The sequence below is a fragment of the Pristis pectinata genome, chromosome 13 (assembly GCF_009764475.1).
Source record: "Pristis pectinata isolate sPriPec2 chromosome 13, sPriPec2.1.pri, whole genome shotgun sequence".
Taxonomy (NCBI): domain Eukaryota; kingdom Metazoa; phylum Chordata; class Chondrichthyes; order Rhinopristiformes; family Pristidae; genus Pristis; species Pristis pectinata.
The window spans coordinates 50,130,154-50,152,124 of NC_067417.1; the positions used below are offsets into that span (position 1 = coordinate 50,130,154).

Here is a 21,971-nt window from a genome sequence, read left to right on the forward strand (position 1 = left end):
GCGGCCTAACCAGAGTTTTGTAAAGCTTCCTGACTCTTGAACTCAGTGCCTCGACTGATAAAGGCAAGCAGGCCATGTGCCTTTTTTACCACCCTATCGACCTGTGTGGCCACTTTCAGGGAGCTATGAGCTTGGACCCCAAGATCCCTCTGTACATTAACACGGTTAAGGATCTTGCCATTAACCGTGTACTGTCCCTTTACATTTGATCTCCCAAAGTGCAACACCTCACACTTGGCCAGATTAAACTCCATCTGCCATTTCTCTGCCCATATCTGCAACTGATCTATATCCCGCTGTATCCTTTGGCTGTCTTCTACACAATCCACAATGCTGCTGGAGTAAGTGGCGATCAGATAAAGCTTTTCTCTTCTAAAACTACCAGCACACTTGAGTGTGATATCAACAAACAGCCGGCAACTAATACCCTGAAGTGCTGAATGATGGTACATTATAATTGCTGACCTGTGATCTCAGGTTATAGGTAGACAGCTTATCACTTCACACATTTCCTGACCAAACATATACATTGTCTCCTTTAGAAAATCTTAGCTCTACACCAATATGTGTCCCATTAAGAACTTGATATCGATAACAGTGATCTCAGAGGGTTCTCATAGAGTCACACAGCACGGAGATAGGCCATTCAGCCCACAACGTCCACACTGACCAGTGGGCACCCATCTGTAATAAGGGGAAGGGGACAGAACCAGCTGCAGTGGGGCAGGGCAGCTTTGAGCTGGGGAAACATTGTCAGGGATTGTCTCTATCTCTGCTATTAGCTGCAACTTCATCCGAACAATGGTGAACATGGGACACTGGAGTACTTGTTCAGTGAGGGGCTTGTGGGTTCGGAATATTTACAAGGCCTGTGTTAACTTCCGTTAGCATTGCAAGCCCGTGCCTGGTTAAATGGGAGTGTGCATCGAGCACTCAGATTGGAGAGGCCCATTCATGGCAGGCAGCACTGAGAGGTAATCGAAGAGCCTGCATGTAGTGTGAGTGCAGGGCCCATTGAGAGGAGTGTTGCCTTATTCATTAGTGGATAAGACTTTGGGTTCTGTCATTATGAGCCTCCCCTCCTGCCACATGTTTTATACCAATAAAAACTTCCCACGGATGTGGCCTGACCTGCTGAGTATTTCCAGCATTCCCTGTTTTTATCTCAGACTTCCAGCATCTGCAGCTTTTTTGATTCTCACACAGTTTAGACAGCTCTCTGGACAGGTAATGCTTAACAGACAAGCAGTACAGATAGGATGGTATCCCAGTAAATTTCAAACAGAAACAGAAAATGATGGAAACACTCAGCAGGTCGGGCAGCATCTGTGGAGAGAGAAACAGAGATAATGTTTCAGGTCGAAGACCCTTCGTCAGAACTGGGAAGGAGACAGAAGGAGATTCAGGGAGGGTGGGGGAGGGGGTCGTCTCTGATAGGGTAAAACCAGGGTGACCAGGGGTGACTGGGGGATAAGCTGTAAACAGGGTGATCTGGTCAGTGAGTGAATGGGAGCAGTTAGAGAGGGAGAATGTGGACAAAAGGATGTAGGAGTTGTGAAATGCAGAGGAGGAGGACATGCCCGGCAGGTCAGGCTGGGAACGTCCTCCACTTCCAGAGACAAAAAAGGTGAAATAAGACAAACAAGTTGAGCCAATATCATGGACGGATGATGGACACAGATAAAGAAATCAAGTTAGCTGAAGTTGTAATATTCAGTGAATCCAAAAGGTTGACATGGCAGACGAGATGCTCTTCCTCAAGCTTGTGTTGGGCCTCACTGTAACAGTACTGGAAGCTACAGACTGCTGGCCAGATCCCTTAATGGTTGCGTGCCTCCCTATCTTGTAACCTCCTTATGGTCCATCAAGATCTCTCTGTCCTTCAAACTCTAGCTTATTGTTTTTGTTGATAGGTATTTCTGCCACTCTTTGGCAGTTCAGTTCAATACAGAAAGTTGTACTGCAAAAGGTCGACAACACATGTAATTCCTGTCTTTCTGAGTAAAGATGATGCAACACACAGCTGGAGATAGAAAATATAACAAAATCAGCTGGGATTTCTGATTTCTGACAGGAAGGTTAACGTCAATGCAACGGGTATGGGGTACATGGGCCTTCACAAGGGGAACCGCCACATGAGGGAATGGTGGGAAAGGTGAAGGTGTAGGGACATGGTCAGGTAGTGAAATGGGTTGAAGGATGTGACAAAATAGAAAGCAGAATATACAAAGACATTTCTTAAACTGGCACAGAACGTGTGTGGTCGTCCCATGGGGACGTCTCCTGGGTCCACTGTTCTTCACCAGACACGCAAATGAGTTAGATCGGATGTTGGAAGTATTGTGTTGAAATTTGCAGACTAAGGAGGAAGTTAGTATTGGGATTGGTTTATTATTGTCACTTGTACTGAGGTACAGTGAAAAACTTGTCTCGCATACCGATCGTACAGGTCAATTCATTACACGGTGCATTGAGGTAGTACAGAGTAAAAACAATAACAGTACAGAGTAAAGTGTCACAGCTACAGAGGAAGTGCAGTGCAATAAGGTGCAAGGTCACAACAAGGTAGATCGTGAGGTCAGAGTCCATCTCATTGTATAAGGGAACCATTCAATAGTCTTATCACAGTGGGGTAGAAGCTGTCCTTGAGCCTGGTGGTATGTACCCTCAGGCTCCTGTATCTTCTGCCTGATGGGAGAGGGGAGAAGAGAGAATGACCCAGGTGGGTGAGGTCTTTGATTATGCTGGCTGCTACACCAAGGCAGCGAGAGGTGTAGACATAGAGTCCATGGAGGGGAGGCTGGTTTCCATGATGCACTGGGCTGTGTCCACAACTCTCTGCAGTTTCTTGCGGTCCCAGGCAGAGCAGTCGCTGTACCAAGCTGTGATGCATCCAGATAGGATGCTTTCTGCTGAAAGGTTCAAGTTTATTATCACAGGCAGACATACTCAGGGTACAAATGCCATGACAATGAGCTTTATGGAGCAGCAGCACAGTACACTACAAACATAAATTACATAAGCTTCAATTACCATCAATTATACATAATTTACATGACAAAATAAAGACAAACATAACAGCTTTAGTCAAGAGATTCTGCAGATGCTGGAATCTGGAGCAACACACACAAAGTGCTGGAGGAACTCAGCAGGTCAGGCAGCATCCGTGGAGGGAAATGAACAGTTAACGTTTTGGGTTGAGACCCTTCATCAGGACTGGAAAGGAAGAGGGCAGAAGCCACAATAAGAAGGTGGGGGGAGGGGGAGGAGCACACGCAGGCAGAGGAGAGGTGAGTCCAGGTAAGAGGGGGAAGGTAGGTGGGTGGGGGAGGGGGGGAAGATGTAATAAGCTGAGAGGTGATCGGTAGAGGAGGCCGAGGGCTGAAGAAGGAGGAATCCGGTAGGAGAGGGCAGTGGACCATGGAATAAAAGGATGGGAGAGGGGAGGGGAGCAGATGGGCAGGTCATTAAGGCAGGGGAAGGGAGCCACAGGAATAAGGGAAGACAAAGGGGTGGGGGGGGGGGGGGGGTAGAAAAAGAAGGGGTGGGGTTACCGGAAGTTAGAGAAACCGATGTTGAGGCCGTCAGGTTGGAGACTCCCAAGGCGGAATCTGAGGTGTTGCTCCTCCAACCTGCGTCTGGCCTCAACGTGGCAGTGGAGGAGGCCATGGACAGACATGTCAGTATGGGAATGGGATGTGGAATTGAAGTGGGCGGCCACCGGGAGATCCTGGCTGTTGTGGCGGACGGAGTGAAGGTGCTCGACAAAACGGTCACCCAATCTGCGTCGGGTCTCACCGATGTAGAGGAGGTCGCACCAGGAAATATAGTCCGAGGTAGAATTAGGGTTTTTCAGCTGGGTTCAACAACCTAATGGCAGTGGGGAAGAATGAAGTGGGAAAGGTGTGAACAGCCGAGGTACAAATTAAAAATTAACATTCCAGAAGTGCAAATCCTTGGATCGCTGCATTAGCCGCATGCAAGTTGACACTGGATCAGTAAGATAATGGAATTGAATGCATGGGTCAAAGATTTGTGTGGGAGAAATGGGTTTTGCCTAATGTGGTGCTGGGGCCAACGGCCTAACGATTTGCATGACTGGGGCTGTAGATATGGGTGGGAGAGTGGGTGGAATTTAGGAAGTTGAAGAGAAAGGAGAAAGGCTTGGAGCGGGGTAGTGTAATGGGTAATGATCACCAGAGTTCGTCAGGGAGACACAATCTGTGCAAACATAACAGCGTGCCTCCAATTAGAGTCAGAGCAGGAGAAATGGTAAACGGACAAATTGAAGGTATTTATCTGAATGCACACAGAATTTTAAACAAGGTGGGTGAATTAATTGCACACAAGGCTATGATCCAAAGACACGGTTGCAAAGTGACTAAGGTTATAAATATTCCAAGGTGCTTAATTTTTAGAAGAGAAAGGCAAAATGAAAAAGGAGAAGGGTTAACCATGATTTTTAATACCGGAGGAAAGAGCAGTGATCAGAGCTCAGAAATCAAAGCAGGATCAGTTTGGGTGGAGCTAAGAAACCACAAGGAGCAGATAACATTGGTGGACTTGTATCTAGGCCCCCAAATAGTAAAATATTAAAATAATGTCTTGTGTACGTCAGTGCATTTGAGGTGAATGTAACAATGGCAATAGAATAATCTGCATATAAACTGGACAAACCAACTTTGCAGTAATTTGTGAAGGAAGAATTTATGGAACAGTAAGGGAAAGTTTCTAGACTGATGGATCAATAGGTCCATCAGACTGTTTTAGACCAGTGTTGTGGGACAGGAAAGGGTTAATTTCAGATCTGGTAGTTAAGGGTCCTTTAGGATGCAGTGATCATTATATGATAGAATTTTATATAAAATTTGAAATTGGTTTAGTTCATGCCGAAACTGGGGTCTTGAATCTGAACAAAGCAAACTACAGAGGCATTAGTTGTGAGCTGTCAATGGGAGATTGGAAACCAAATGACAATAAATAAGCAAAGGATCATTTTTATAGAATTAAAGACATGGCTTAGAAATTATAAGACAAGACAAGATATCTTTATTAGTCACATGTACATCAAACACACAGTGAAATGCATCTTTTGCATCGAGTGTTCTGGGGGCAGCCCTCAAGTGTCGCCACGCTTCCGGCGCCAACACAGCACGCCCACAACTTCCTAACCCGTACGTCTTTGGAATGTGGGAGGAAACCGGAGCACCCGGAGGAAACCCACGCAGACACGGGGAGAACGTACAAACTCCTTACAGACAGCGGCTGGAATTGAACCTGGGTGCCTGGCGCTGTAATAGCGTTACACTAACCGCTACAGTACCGTGCCCGCCCTTTTAAAAACAGTGAAATAAAAACAGTGATCCAGCAGTGGCCAGCAAAAGAAGTTAATGGTAGTGTTACATCAAAAGGAAAGGTTTATAAAATGTTGCCAGTAAGCCTGAGGATTGGGAAAGTTTCAGAATTAAGGAAAGGACCGCAGCATTGATGAGGAAAGGGAGAATAAGAGAACAAGGGAAGGCTGGCAGGAACACAGAAAACGGACTGTAGGAACATCTACGGATAAGTAAAAATGAAAAAATAGCAGAAGTTAACGTGGACTGCGGCAGGGGAACTTGTATTGGGGCTAAGGAAACAGTGAAATCCAACAAATATTTTCTTGGGAAAATGACACAGAAAATCTTGTAGATGGAGCAGAGGATTACAGCTGGCGAATAAATAAACTCAAAGAAATTAGCGTCAGGAAAAAAACTGAGTCATAGAGACAGAGACAGGCCCTTTGGCTTATCCAGTCCACGCCAACCACCAGGTCTCCAGTTACACCAAATATTAGAGAAATTAATCAGACTGAAATCCCCAGAACCTGCCGACCTGCATCCTCAGGTTTTAAAGGAGGTGGCTCTGGAAATAGTGGATCCGCTGGTTGTCGGCTTCCAAAATTCCACAGATTCTGGAACGGCTCCCACAGATTGGGAGGAGGCAAATGTAACCCCCACTGCTTAAGAGAGAACACAGGGAGATGTGAACCACCTCACCTCACGTTTACTAGAGAAATTGCTTACTAAGGAAGAGGTAACTGGGCACTTTGAAAATATTAGTTCGAATCAGCGAGGGAGATGGTGGTGGGATTTTCTGAAGTAGTAATCAGCAGAATGGATAAGGATGGTTGGTGTGAAGTTGTAGAGAATTCAGAGTTACAGAGCGTGGAAACAGACCCCCTCACCAACAACTACCATTCACACGGATCCCATTTTATTCTGCCTTCATTGCCCTCAGATCCCCCCAGATTCTACTGCTCACCTGCACACTAGAGGCAATTTACAGCGGCCAACTAACCTACCCTGTATATCATTGGGATGTGGGAGGAACCCAGAACACCCAGAGGAAACCAACCCAGTCACGGGGGAACGAGCAAACTCCACACAGACAGCGCCCGAGGTCGGGATCGAACCCGGGTCTCTGGAGCTGTGAGGCAGCGGCTCTACCCGGTGTGCCACTGTTCCACCCCAGTAGATCAATAGATTTTTGGTATCTTGGGAGGCCGAGGATATTGGGTAAGTGCAGGAAAGTAATGCTGGGGTAAAAGATCAGGCATGAACTTACTGATGGGCAGAACAAGCACAGGGGCTGAATGGCCTTTTCCTACTTCTGTTTCTTATGTAGTTCCACTTACAGCTCCTCTCTCTCCTCCAGTTCCACTCCTGGTCCCTCCCTTCCTCCCGCCCCACAGTGGGTCTCCCTGTCCTCTCCCACATCACCCTTTTCCATTGCCCAGCTCTCAGTTTTGCCCTGTTGAAGCGTTTCAAAACAGCACAGGAGTCACACTGTCTCAGTCTGCCTGGTCACTTGGCTGAGGCACTGGACACCTCTGTACAGCAGAAACTTCTCCCAATTCGAATTTGGAAAGGGATGAAATTTCCAGGGGATAATGCATCCGAGCGAGTATGCAGCTGCACTTCTGAACTGAGATACCCGTTGCTGTAATGTGGCAAACAGGTTCCGAGCCATCAGGGATCTGATCAAGCCGGAACGGCTGGAGAGCACCACCACGTTGAAAGGCCTGGACTACATAGACGTTCCCGGATCCTCCCAGCGGGATTACAGACTCACCTTCTTCAGCTACAAAGAGGCAAACATCTCAGTGAAGGTGAGCAAGTCTCTGCCACACAGCGAAAGGCAGTGCGAGAGTTTGGGCTTGTTCCCCTCACAGTAGAGAATTTACTGGGGAGATTTAACACAGATGTTTAAAATCACGAGGGCTTTGATGAAATAAGGTTGTTTCCAGTGGCAGAAGGCGCGACTTTTCTCTCATTTGTCACCCTGCTGATTCTTCACATCAAGAATTCTTCACACAGTCTCTACCTCTGCATGATCTTCATCGGTGTTTCCTCTCACTTTCTGTATCCCCGTGACTCTTCACACTTTCTACACCAGACTAGCCCAGCGTCCCCGACCTGATTCTGTGGGAGATAAGCAAAGGAGCAGCGTCCCTCACAGGTCATGTGAAACACACTATGGAAGGACAGACACAGCACAGCTTTGACTTGTTTTGTTCAAGTTGTTTGTGGAATACATGATGTGTGTGATTCATACAATCCAGAATGCATCGAGCTGGATTGCTTAAAGAAAGAAAATTGACCTTATTGGGTATCATTATCAGAAACACAACTGGTGTTGAATTGGCGTCTAGACTGAACTTTTTCATATTCTGTCTCTGCAGATGACCTTCCGTAACGAGACCACTCTTGAATATCTGTTCTACATCCTAAACATTAAGTCGACACCTCCTGGGATAATCAGCACCATTGAGATGACGGCACCAGTTCGTCAGAACACCTCCGGCACGGTCGAAGTTGAGAACCCACTCACTGTCCCAACTGTATTCAGCACTGAGTGTAAAGTCCCAGACATCAGTCTCCCGACACAGCTGATTGTCCCGCCACAGACAAAGGTAGAAGCACCGGGAAATGGGGCTGTTGGAATAAAGCAGGGGGGGTGTCAGGGTAAAACAAACAGCTGCAGGAACACAACGGGCAGGCAGCATCTGTGGAGGCAAAGGGATGGACGACGTTTTGGGTTGGGACGCTGCATCAGGACTGAGGATGCAGAGGGAGAATAGCCGGTACATGCAGTCCCTGGGTTCCGTTCCCGAGAATAGTCCTTAAGCTGATTACTCTGTAAGTCAGAAACCTCTTCTTTCCGTAGTAACCCATGTTGTGTCACTCTGCACACACTTCCTATAGTTCTTTTATTCAGATTCAGATTAATTTATTGTCATATACACCAGGGTACAATGAAATTCCTTGTTGGCATGAAGCTGACAGAGTAAACGGTGTACACGGTAATAACAAATACAGTGACAAGTGCAGAGCAGCAGAATAGTAGAAAGACCGTAGTGCGGTCTGAAGTAGTGCAGAAAGAAATGCTAAAGTGACAGCAATGGAATAACCGAGAGACGGAGAATTGAGAACAGGGCAGTACCTCCGGGAAGGGGGGGGGTGACAGAGGTGACTGGTTCCGGAGTCTGATCGCAGCAGGGAAGAAACTGTTCTAGGGTCTGGTCGTCTGGGCTTTCAAGCTCCTGTTCTGGGAGATGGTAGAAGAGTAGACAGGGAATGGCCTGGGTGGCAGGCATCCTTGGTGTTAAATATTCACCCCAACAACACCCACAATTAACCGGATGGAATAGATACTGTGTCCAGTTAATAATGAATACCACAACACAACTTATGATTTCTATTATTATCTTGAAAAAATTCTTTAAAATTTATGGGAGAATTTGTGTAAATTCAGATTTCCATAAATCAGGTGCTCTGGAACCCAGGGAGCTCCTGTATATGGATGTGAGAGGCCAGGAGGTGGATCCAGGTGAGGAGGGGGGATGACAGGCAGATGGAGCCAGGTTGCGGGGAGGAGGCTGGAGGAAGTGCTGAGACAGAGGCCGGTGGGCTGGAGAGCTGTCAGGATTGGGAACTGGAATGTCAGCGCAGGGTATTGGGCTGTCAGTGTAAGGTCAGAACAAGGCCAGTCTTGGTGTGTGTAGACCATGCTCACACCACCTTAAGCAATGAACCCTTCAGCTGTTCGTGAAGTTCTGGCTCTTACAGTTCCCACTGGGGCAGCACAGAGGCACAGCTAGTAGAAGTGTTACCCCCAGTGCCAGCAACCCGAATCCACCCTGTGAGTTTGCATGTTCTCCCTACGTGGGCCTACTCCGAGAGCTCCGGTTTCCTCCCACATCCCAAAGACGTGTAGGTTGGTGGGTTAATTGGCTGCTGTAAATTGCCCCTGGTGTGTAGGTGAGTGACAGAGTCTGGGGCAGAACGTGGGGAAAATTAGCAGGGGAATAGAAATGTTCTGTGAGCCGGCCTGAACTCACTGGGCAGAATTACCTCCTTCAATGTAGGAAGGGACATGGAAAGAAATCAGGAAATAAAACAGCAAAAAAAGAACATGCTAAAGTAATGAACAAACTAGCAGAACCTCTAACCTGCTCACACTCCCTCGTATCTTTTCATGCGTTGGTGTTTGTGTGTAATCACAAGACAGACCCAACTGAGAAGGTTCAGGTTATTAAAGCCCGCAGAGATCGTACGGATCCGGTTCCAAGGACAAAGAAGGCTCTCTCGACCTGGTGACACTATCCTGGGGTAACTTGCCCCCAGCATGAATCTAGCTCCCACCAACGCAGCAGGGCACAGGTCACAGAGGGAGAACGTAGATGGGTGCTTCTCTGAATAACTCCATGCATTGTGCATCTGTGCATTTGCCGGCAGAACTGAGACCTTGCTGAGTGTTTCTGTCTAATTCTTTGGAAAATAGCCACATGAAAGCACCCTGAGGCAGGAAACAACATGACAGGCAAATGATTTACATGCACATTGGGCTCCACATCTGCCATGGAGGTTATACCTTGCTGTGATAGCAGTGCACCCTCTAGACCCAGCCCTGGCCACATTGAAAGGCTGGGGGTATGAGGGAGGGGATGCCACACCTCTGCCAGGGAGCTGTGCCCAAGAGGGGTGGAAGAGCCCTGCTGGAGGCATTCTTTTGATCATTTGCAACCTTTCCTCATGCTGCTTTGGCACTGTTGAAGACGACACTCTCAGAGTACTGACACAGGTTGCTGTGACGTTGCTCCTGCTGGGCTCCTGCACTGACAACGATGTGCAGGATTCCAGAACTCGGGAGGGACTCCCTGACTTCCACAAACCATCCCATATTTGGGAGGTCGGGGTTGACCACCACGAAGTGGAGGTAGGGGGGGCAAGGAAGAAGCGAGTTACGTCTCGAGCAGGTTTCCACTTAACTCGTTCCAAGTCCGATAAAGAAAAATTAGGTGGGAGCACAACACAAAATGGCTCAGTTTTTTATTCCACCCCCACCGCCATTTTTCCCTTTTGTCTCTCTGGGAGTGGAGGACATTCCCAGCCTGACCTGCTGGGCACGTCCTCCTGCTCTGCATTTCACAACTCCTACACCCTTTTGTCCACGTTCTCCCTCTCTAACTGCTCCCATTCACTCACTGACCAGATCACCCTGTTTACAGCTTATCCCCACGGTCACCCCGGTTTTACCCTGTCAGAGAACCCCCCTCCCCCACCCTCTCTGCACCTTCTTCTGCCTCCTTCCCGGTTCTGATGAAGGGTCTTCGACCTGAAGTGTTAGATCTGTTTCTTTCCCCACAGATGCTGCCCGACCTGCTGAGTGTTTCCAGTATTTTCTGCTTTTATTTTAGATTTCCTGCTTTTTTTGATTTTCACAAAACAAATTTCTATTCAACCCTGAACCCGCAGTGATCTCTCCGGTTATAGCCGTGCAGTTGGCAGGTTTTGCTCATCATGTTGTCACTGTGCTTTGTTTGGACAGGCATGGTAGTATAGCAGTTAGCGTAACACTTTACAGCGCCAGCGACCCGGGTTCAGTTCCAGCCACTATCTGTAAGGAGTTTGTACGTTTTCCCCGTGTCTGCATGGGTTTCCTCCGGGTGCTCCAGTTTCCTCCCACATTCCAAAGACGTACGGCTTAGGAAGTTGTGGGCATGCTACGTTGGCGCTGGAAGCGTGGCGACACTTGCGGGCTGCCCCCAGAACACTCTACGCAAAAGATGCATTCCACTGTGTGTTTCAATGTACATGTGACTAATAAAGAAATCGTATCTCCTGTCGGCAGGGTGTACTGACCTTTGAATACCAGCCCCTGAGAGAGGGAGAAACCAGCGGCCGCCTCACGTTGAACAACAGTGAGCTGGGGATCTTCCAGTACGACCTGGTGCTGAGAGCCGGGCCCGGCGGACATGAGAAGCCGGTGTACTTCCGCACCACCTTCGGCAGCAGCCAGGTCCTCGGCGCCAAGTTCGTCAACCTCTCCCGTCAGAAGCTCGAGTACCACTGCAAGGTAGAGACCGTGTGCCACTCAGAGCGTTTACTGTCTGTCAGAGGGCGGAGGGTCATTAGGATGATGTCAACTGCAGTTTGGGAGTAGCAGTAGAACATCGAGCAGTACAAGAACAGGCCCCTCGGCCCACCACGTCTGCACCAACCATGGTTCCAGTCCAAACTAATCCCACCTGCCTGCAGTGGTCCCTATCCTTCCATTCCCTGCCTGTTCATGTCCCTGTCGGAATGCCCCTGAAACCTTGTCATCATATCTGCTCCCTCCACCTTCTCGGCCAGCGCTTTCTGGGCACACACCACTCTCTGTGTGTGTCTCACAAGCCTCCTGTAAACCTTCCCCCTCTCACCTTAAGCCTGTGCCGTCTAGTATTTGACATTTCCAGAGTGGTCTCTGAGACAGGAGGGCATGGATTCAAAATATGCTCCAGAGACTGGACCGATGATTCAGGCTGACAGTTCAGGGAGGTATGGTGTCACCTCCATACCTTGGGCCTAACTCATCCATGCCGACCTGAGATAGACCTATTTGCCTGCGTTTGGCCCATGTCTCTTTAAACCTTTCCTATCCATGTACCTTTTAAACAGTGTAATCCTACCACCACCTTCCACTTCCTCTGGCAGCTCGTTCCAGCTACCCACCACCCTCTGTGTGAAAACGTTGCCCCTTGGGTCTGTTGGATTCGACTGTTTTAGGTAGTTTTTAACATGTATGGTGTTTAATACACCTCGTGGCTGCACAAGGAATGGCCACTTCTTAGCTGATTGGTTCGTCCATCAGGTGAATACGTGTTTTCTCAGTGGTTGGTTTTGCCACAGGTATCTAATAGGTTTTCTGATTGGACTATTGTTAGCTCAGGAGTACCTCTTATCTCAGGTATAAAAGGTGTCGTTTTTTGTTAATCTCTTGCTCGCCTCTAGCTCTCTCTTGCTCTCTTCCCCCCGGCCCGAGCTCATTTTAGTTCCTTTTGTCTCAGCTCATCCCCCAGTAGTAAGGCCAGTGCCACGTGCTCTGTGACTGTTTCTTTGTTTTAAACTTTTCCAATAAAACCTTGTGAAGCAACAAGTTGTTTTCAACTCATTCCTGGACTCCTGAAAGAACCTGCGGATTTGAAAATAACCGGATCCGACAGGTCCCTTTTAAATCTCTCCCTTCTCACCTTAGACCTATGCCCCCTAGTTTTAGACTCCCCTACCCTGGGGAAAAGACTGTGAGCGCCCACCTTATTCACACCCCTCATGATTTTATAAACCTGTGCAAGGTCACCCCACAGCCTCCAACACTCCAGGGGTAAAAAGTCCCAGCCTATCCCCCCTCTCCTTACAACTCAAGCCCTCCAGTCCTGGTAACATCCTCGTAAATCTATTTTGCACCCTTTCCAGCTTAATGACATCCTTCATACAGCAGGACGACAAGAACTGTATGCAATACCCCAAATGTGTCCTTACCGGTGCCTTGTACAGCTGTAACATGACGTCCCAACCCCTGTAGTTAGTGTCTTGTCCAATGAAGGCCAGCGTACCAAACACCTTCACCGCCCCGTCCACCTGTGTCGCCACTTTCAGGGAATTAAATACTTGTACTGTTCTACAACACTCCCCAGGGCCCTGCTATTTACTGTGCCAGAGTTGCTCAGGTTTCTCTCAGCAAAATGCAACACATAACGTGGGATTCAAAGGGCAGAAAAGGTTTGTGTTACAGAAAACCACGATATGGATGGTTTTCCAGTAACACAACCCCTCCATAACACGGGGTACACTGTGTGGAGGCACAGTCTGTCTACCCAGCTCGAGAGAGCTGATGGGAACGTGGGGAGAGTGAAGAGGGGTTAGTGCAGAGTCCGTGTAACCAATGCATGGACTCGGTTAGCCAAAGGACCTCTTTCCGTATCTCTCTGTCACTCTGCGACAGTGCTGATCATCATTATCGGAGGTGACTTCAATCAGGCCAACCTCAGGAGTGTGTTACCAAAATACTACCAGCACATCTCCTGCTCCACCAGGGGCGCCAACACCCTTGACCACTGCTATACAACCATCAAAGACGCCTTCTGAGACACCTCTCACCCTGACTTTGGGAAATCAGACCACCAGGCAGTGCTCCTTCTCCCTGCATACAGACAGAGACTGAAACGGGAGGATCCGGTACGGAGAGTCGTGCAGTGCTGGTCTGAGGAAGCAGATGAGCTCCTACGTGACTGCTTTGAGACAGTGGACTGCTCCATGTTCAAAGACTCAGCTGCCAGCCTTGATGAGTATGTCACCACCATCACAGACTTTATCAGCAAGTGTGTGGAGGACGGTGTACCAAAGAGGACAATACGGGTGTTCCCAAACAGGAAACCATGGATGAACTGGGAGATCCACCCCCTACTGAAGGAGAGGACTGCTGCACACACATCTGGTGATCCTGATCTGTACAAGAAATCTAGATATGACCTTTGGAAAGCTATCAGGGATGCCAAGAGGCAATACCGACTCAAAATAGAGTCCCAGACCAGCTGTCAGTTATGGCAGGGCTTACATACCATAACAGGCTACAAGATGAAGTCAGGCTGCATAGTTAACAACAGCGCATCCCTTCCTGATGAACTTAACGCATTCTATGCGCTTTTTGAACAGAAGGGAAGTGGATTGTCACCACCCACCCTGATAGCCTACAATGCAACTGAACCTGTGATCACCGTTGAGGACATAAGATCAGTCTTCCGGAGCGTGAACGTGAGGAAAGCACCTGGCCCAGATGGTGTCCCCGGCCTTGTGCTCAGATCTTGTGCTGATCAGCTGGCAGCAGTATTTACGGACATATTTGACCTTTCCCTGCTTCAATCTCAGGTTCCCTCCTGTTTTCAGAAGACCACTATCATCCCGGTACCAAAGAAAAGCAAGGTAACATGCCTCAATGACTACCGACCAGTGGCTCTGACATCCACCATCATGAAGTGCTTTGAGAGGTTGGTCATGGCACACATCAAATCCAGCCTCCCAGACAACCTGGACCCATTGCAATTCGCCTATCGCCGAAACAGGTCTACAGCGGACACCATCTCCCTGGCCCTACACTCAGCTCTGGAGCATCTGGACAGTAAAGACACCTACGTTAGACTATTGTTTATTGACTACAGCTTCAATACAATAATTCCAAGCAAGCTTGTCACCAAACTCCGAGACCTAGGACTCAGCACCTCCCTCTGTAACTGGATCCTTGACTTTCTAACCAACAGACCGCAATCAGTGAGGATAGGCAGTAATACCTCCGGCACAATTATTCTCAACACTGGTGCCCCGTAAGGCTGCATCCTCAGCCCTCTACTCTACTCCCTGTACACTCATGGCTGTGTGGCCAGATTCTGCTCTAACTCCATCTACAAGTTTGCAGATGATACCACCGTTGTAGGCGTATCTCAAACGGTGATGAGTCAGAGTACAGGAAGGAGATAGAGAGCTTAGCGGAATGGTGTCATGACAACAACCTTTCCGTCAATGTCAACAAAACAAAAAAGCTGGTCATTGACTTCAGGAAAGGGGGCGGTGACCATGCACCTGTCTACATCAATGGTGCTGAGGTCAAGAGGGTTGAGAGCTTCAAGTTCCTAGGAGTGAACATCACCAATAGCCTGTCCTGGTCAAATCACGTAGATGCCACGGCCAAGAAAGCTCACCAGTGCCTCTACTTCCTCAGGAGGCTAAAGAAATTCAGTTTGTCCCCTTTGACTCTCACCAACTTTTACTGATGCACTATAGAAAGTATCCTATCTGGATGTATCACAGCTTGGTACGGCAACTGCTCTGCCCAGGACCACAAGAAACTGCAGAGAGTTGTGGACACAGCCCAGCACATCACAGAAACCAGCCTCTGCTCCTTGGACTCTGTCTTTATCTCTCACTGTCTTGGTGAAGCAGCCAGCATAATCGAAGACCCCACCCACCTGGGACATTCTCTCTTCTCTCCTCTTGCATCGGTCAGAAGATACAGGAGCCTGAGGGCACATACCACCAGGCTCAAGGACAGCTCCTATCCCACTGTGATAAGACTATTGAACAGTTCCCTCATACGATGAGATGGACTCTGACCTCACGATCTACCTTGTTGTGACCTTACACCTTATTGCACTGCACTTTCTCTGTAGCTGTGACACTTTACTCTGTACTGTTATTGTTTTTACCTGTACTACATCAATGCACTCTGTACTAACTCAATGTAACAGCACTGTGTAATGAATTGACCTGTACGATCAGTATGCAAGACAAGTTTTTCACTGTACCTCGGTACAAGTGACAATAACATACCAATACCAATACCAATAATTGAGGCAGGACACTCTCCCACTCAAGGACACAGGTAGGAAGTTGCTTGGAGAAATCAAAGAAAAAGTGATGAAAACACTCAGCAGGTCAGAGGCTGTGGAGATGGAACCAGAGTTAAAGTTTTAGATCGAGGACGCTCGAGAACAAGTGAGCTACAAGCTGCAGAGTGGGTGTGGGGAGGGTGGACAGGACACAGGGAATGTCTCTGATTGGGTTGCCACGGGGATGAGCTCTTTCCCAGTTCTGACGGAGGATCTTCAACCTGAAACCTTCACTCTGCCTCTCTCTCCACAGATGCTGCCTGACCTGCTGAGGGTTTGCACCATTTTCTGTTTTTATTTCAGGTCTCCAGCACCTGCCGTGTTTTGCTTGGAGGAGTTGGGGCAGAGTGGTGGGAAGTTCACTGCCTTTCCGCACCCTGCCTTCACTTGAGTGTGTGCAGAAGTGGGATAACTTACCTCTCTGCACTACCGAAAGGATTTCAAAATTGTACAAAAAATGGTTAATTGTTATTAAAATAAACATTTGGAACCATATTTTCTGCAGCACCTGAGCTTTCTTTGTCAAATGGATGTAAATTAGCCAAAGTCTGTTATGTGTAATTCTAGTCACCCCATTACAAGAAAGATGTGGAAGCTTTGAAGGGGTTCACCAGGATGCTGCCTGGATTAGAGGGCATGTGCTATGAGGAGAGGTTGGACAAACTTGGGTTGTTTTCTCTGGAGTGTCAGAGGCTGAGGGGAGACCTGATAGAAGTTGATAAAATTATGAGAGGCACAGACAGAGTAGACAGTCTTTTTCCCAGGGTAGAAATGTCAAATACTAGAGGACATGCATTTAAGGTGGGAGGGGGAAAGTTTAAAGGAGAGGTGTGGGGTAGGCTTTTTACACAGAGTGGTGGGTGCCTGGAACAGGCTACCAGGGTGGTTGTTGAGGCAGATACAATAGAGGTGTTTCAGACGCTGTTAAATAGAATATGCAGGGAATGGAGGGATGTGGATCACGTGCAGGCAGAAAGGATTTAGTTTAATTTGGCATCGTGTTCAGTACAGACATGGTGGGCCGAAGGGCCTGTTCCTGTGCTGTACTGTTCTACGCTCTATGTCCTTTTCTCTCTCATCAAAGCTGACTGAAGGCTTCTTTCCACAGATTGACAATCCTGAATTCCTGGTGGACAAGAGTATCACTGTCCACCCAGCCTCCCCAGGGGGTTCAGAGGTGAGCGTGGACGTGACGTACGAGCCCCTGCAGCTGGGTGAGTCCAGAGCCATTCTCAACATCGTCTCTCCCATCGGGGGCAAGTACAGCATCCCCTTGTTTGGCCTGTGCCTGCCCGCCAAACCTCAGGGTCCCTACTCCATCCGAGCTGGGTCCACCACCTCGATCCCATTTAAGAACATCTACCCGCAGGTGACAACCTTCTCCTTCCAGCCGGACAACCCCGTGTTTGTCTGCAAGCCCACAGAGACACTCCGGCCGAAGAAAAGCCACGCGGTGATCGTCGGCTTTGAGGCAACCGCGAGCACTCCGAAGTCGCCCGTCATCGGGAAGCTGGTGGTGTCGTGTCCACAGTCAGAGGGGATGACGACAGTGACGTCTTGGATCTATTACCTGAAGGGAGTCACTCCAGAGAAGTGAGAGGGGGCAGCCGCTCAAGCATCTCCTGTTGAAAGCACAAATTTGCTCAAATTCTCCTCAGCTCAAAGCCATCGTTAGATTTGTCCTGACTGCCCTGATTGACCAATCTGCTGAGCTGTTGCAATGTTATCACTAAGCAACAATGCTTGAAATTATCTGGGTCACTTTATCCGGGGCTCACTATTAACTCGGTGAGTACATTCTTGTTAAACATTCAAACCACTCACAAGCCGTCTGGGGACATCAGACCCTCTAACTATCCAGGTCTGTTGGTAAAACGACCTTCTCTTGTTATCAAGTTATCATCAATAGGCCAAACCATAAAACACAGTACGTTGTATTTTTGTAATTCTGTTCAGTTCGAGCAAAGTTGTTAACGATTGCCTCCTTATTTCTCTTATCTCTTACCACAAAACCAGCAAACCGCTAATCACCACTTGCTAGGTTCTGGGCCCAGTCTCGTTCCGGTCTGACGCCTTTCCTTTGACCGTCAGATAATCAGATTTGTCTAATGTTTTACAAGTGAATTATTTTGTAATCTTTCCAAGTGATGTGACAAGATGCATCAAAAATAGCCGTCTATCCTCGCTTCGTAGCTTGGATCCATAGTCTCATTATAAATGTCGGCACAGAGGGGTTTATAAAATAAAGCGGCATTGGATTACACACTCTGGTTTCAGGTTAACTTCTTCCTGCATAACCTGCCACACTTCATTGCATTATACGCGATAGGGTAGGTACCATCTGCACTCTCTTATCCAATTATAGAGATTACCTCAGCAGTGACTCCAGGACCCTGTTTCCCTTCAGGTGGAGGAGACCTCACTGAGTGGTGGATGCAGAGCATTGGGAGCTCATTGTTGGTGTGAAACAGATTCGAGGTCTCGAAGGACAAGGACTCTGAACATAGTCTTAGAGTTAAATGATTTATTTACAAAGACAAACGCGGGGAAAAGGTAACGGGGGAAACACACACACGCGCACCGGTGATAGCGACCGTGGGAAAATTGCAACAAGGGTAAAATGCACACACGCATGCACACACAGACACACACACAGACACACACACACACACACACACACACACACAGCAGACACACTCACACACACACACGCAGATACACACACGCGTGTACACACACAGTCACACACACACACACACTCACACACACACACACTCACACACACACTCACAGACACAGACACACACACACACGCAGATACACACACACGTGTACACACAGACAGTCACACACACACACACACACACACACACACAGAGGCATACACTTACAAACAAGTGTACTGCCCTGAAGATCTCCTGACTGAGGTTACACTCACTCCTCTGGTATCCTGAACGGTAGCTCCCCCACCACCGAATATCCTCAGTAACCAAGCTACATTAACACCCTCAGCTGGAAATTCCACCAGGAACTTTCTCGGAGAGTCGCTGGAGAATCTCACTGAATTCACAGTACACCCTGGGTTTGGACCCTTTAAGCACAAAGATAACAGCAGGTGATTAGGATAAGATTTCTTTATTAGTCACATGTACATCGAAACACACAGTGAAGTGCATCTTTTGCGTAGAGTGTTCTGGGGGCAGCCTGCAAGTTTAATTAAACACGGTTTCAACTTCAACGTTTTGGGTGTGGACGTATGGCTCCATACAATTTCCTATTTACAGTGAGGACGTGAACACCTCTGAACATTCAAACACCTTTACTGGGAATTGTGTCTGACCCGGGGTGCAGGGTGAGCACAGCCTGTGGCTGCCAGGGTCTTTGTGAAGCCGACCCTCCTCACACCCACATCCTGTGGTCGGTGCTGGTCCTGTTGCGGACGGTGGTCCTTCTCCTCAGTGGAAGCCGGGGAGCCAACATCGGCAGCGGTCCACCGGTTAAGGTGGCAGTGCCGTTAACCTGTGCAGCCTCAGCAGCCCAAGTCATGGTCCCTGTCCTGAGCACAGGCTGCAGATCACTGCCACTACCACCACTATTGCCCCAGTCCTCAGTACAGCGGAGGACACAGAACATCGAACAGCACAGGAACAGGCCCTTTGACCCACAATGTTGTGCCCAACTCATTAAACCAGTAATTAAAAGCCTAACTAAACTAATCCCTTCTGCCTACACAATATCCATATCCCTCCGCACATTCATGCACCTATCTACAAGCCTCTTAACCACCTCTATCGAATCTGCCTCCACCCCCACCTCTGGCAGCACATTCCAGGCACCGCCAGGAAACTTGCCCAGCACATCTCCTTTGAACTTACCCCCTCTCACCTGAAATGCATGCTCTCTGGTGTTAGACATTTCAACCCTGGGAAGAAGATACAAAAAGCACCCTCACCAAAGCCTCCACATCCTTCCTGTAATGGGGTGACCAGAACTGAATGCAATACTCCAGATGCGGCCTAACCAGAGTTTTATAAAGCTGCAACATAACTTCCTGACTCTCGAACTCAGTGCCTCGACTAATGAAGGCAAGCAGGCCATAAGCCTTCTTTATCACCCTGTCAACCTGTGCGGCCACTTTCAGGGAGCTATCGACTTGGACCCCAAGATCCCTCTGTACATCAACACTGTTAAGGGTCCTGCCACTAACAGTGTATTGTTCCTTTACGTTTGATCTCCCAAAGTGCAACACCTCACACTTGGCGAGATTAAACTCCATCTGCCACTTCTCCGCCCGTATCTGCAACAGTTCTATATCCCGCTGTATCCTCTGGCAACGTTCTACACTATCCGCAACGCCACCAATCTTTGTATCGTCTGCGAACTTACTAACTCACCCAAGTCATTGATATACATCACAAACAGCAGAGGTCCCAGTATGGACCCCTGCGAAACACCACCGGTCACGGACCTCCAGCCAGGATAAGTGTGAGTAGCTGCAGTTCTGGTCACTGCACCGTGGGAAGGATGTGGTAGTGATGTAGAGGGTGCAGAGGAGGGTGGGCTTCCCAACGATCCAGGCAACGTCCTGGTGAGATTCACCAGGATGTCGCTCGGGATGGACAGCTTCAGTGATGAGGAGAGGCTGGGTCCGTTCTCCATGGAGCGGAAGGGGTTAAGAGGGGACATGACGGAGGTGTATAAAACGATGAGGGGTATAGAAAGGGTCGACTGCAGGAAACCTTTCCCCATATCAGGGGTACATAAAACTAGAGGATACAGATTTAGGATGAGGGGGAAGAGATTTAGAGGAGATCTGAGGGGGACCTTTCTCACCCAGAGAGCAGCGAGTACCTGGAACACACTGGCGGAGAGACCGGTGGAAGCAGAGTCACTGACAGCGTTGAAGAAGTGGCTGGATCAGCACTTGAACCGCCCCAGGTATAGGAGGCTACGGGCCCAGTGCTGGAAGATGGGATCAGTTACAGATGTGTGCTCACTGGCTATTATGGACATAGTGGGCTGAATGGCCTGTTTCTGCACTGTGTGACTCTGCGACTATGTTGGAGGCAGCAGTGTGGATCCCTGAGGGGTGACCAGGACCAACCCTCACCGTCTGTGAGGCAGGCAGAGGGGAAATGACCACAGTTCTCACCAGAAGGTCCTTGTTGGAGGCCCGTTAGCAACAGACGGTTACAACTCCAGCAAGATTAACGTCTAGGAATAGGCCATGTGGTCCATTAGCTCCCAAGGATACCACCCAATCAGTCCCACCCCTGCTCTCTCTGTCTCGCACACATGCCCATCAACTCCCCTGTGAGGTTATGCCATGAACCTACGCCGAGGGGCAATTTACAGGTGGCCAATTCATCACCTTTGGGATGTGGGAGGAATTTCACACAGCCACGGAGAGAAAATCAGGAAAAAAAGATTGCAGTTGCCGGAAATGTAAAATAAAAGTGGATAAAATCATGAGGGGCATGGACAGGGTGAATGCCCACAGTCTTTATCCCAGGGTGGGCGAATCAAGAACTAGAGGGCACAGGTTTAAGGTAAGAGGGGGGGAGACTTAATTGGAATCTGAGGGACAACTTCTCCACATAGAGGGTGGTCAGTATGTAGAACGAGCTGCCAGATGAAGTGGTTGAGCAGGTATGTTAACATTGAAAAGACACTTGGACAGGTACGTGGATAGGAAAGGTTTAGAGGGATTTGGGCCAAATGCAGGCAAATGGGACGAGCTCAGGTGGGAATTTTGGTCGGCATTGACTGGTTGGGCCGAAGGGCCTGTTTCTGTGCTGTGTGACTCTGTGACTTTAGAAACAGAAAATGCTGGAAACCCTCAGCAGGTCCGGGCTGAACCTGTGGGAAGAGAAACAGATTTAAACATTTCAGGAACTGGGAAGGAGACAGAAGAAGGGAGGGTGGGCGATCGTGCGCACTCCACACCGGTGGAACCTGAGGTCGGGATCGAACCTGTGTCCCTGGAGCTGGGAGGTGTGCACTCCCTCTGCTCTGCCTGAGAACATTGAGTTCCCGACTGCCGTGTGAAGCAGGGGGTCTGCAGCTTTAGTGTTTTGTGCCCACGGAGACAACGGTCCGCTGAGCTGCGTACAGGTTCTCCATCCCAGAGCAGTGGCAGGTTTGAGGGTCAGGTTATCTGGATGTGCAATCAGACAGCAGGTCATCGCACAGCGGAATCTGTGTCTCTTGTGCCCACTGCACCAGGTCA

General features: G+C 48.7%; 1 protein-coding gene across 1 annotated transcript in view; it reads left to right on the forward strand.

The window, feature by feature from the left end:
- Positions 1-18,005, forward strand: part of hydin (HYDIN axonemal central pair apparatus protein) — a 541,323-nt gene extending 523,318 nt beyond the window's left edge. The window contains exons 88-91 of the mRNA XM_052028752.1: positions 6,997-7,147; positions 7,721-7,951; positions 11,173-11,397; positions 16,851-18,005. Of these exons, the coding sequence (XP_051884712.1) occupies positions 6,997-7,147; positions 7,721-7,951; positions 11,173-11,397; positions 16,851-17,339 (1,096 nt within the window). The 3' untranslated portion in view covers positions 17,340-18,005. The remainder of the gene's footprint in view (positions 1-6,996; positions 7,148-7,720; positions 7,952-11,172; positions 11,398-16,850) is intronic.
- Positions 18,006-21,971: the final 3,966 nt, after the last annotated feature.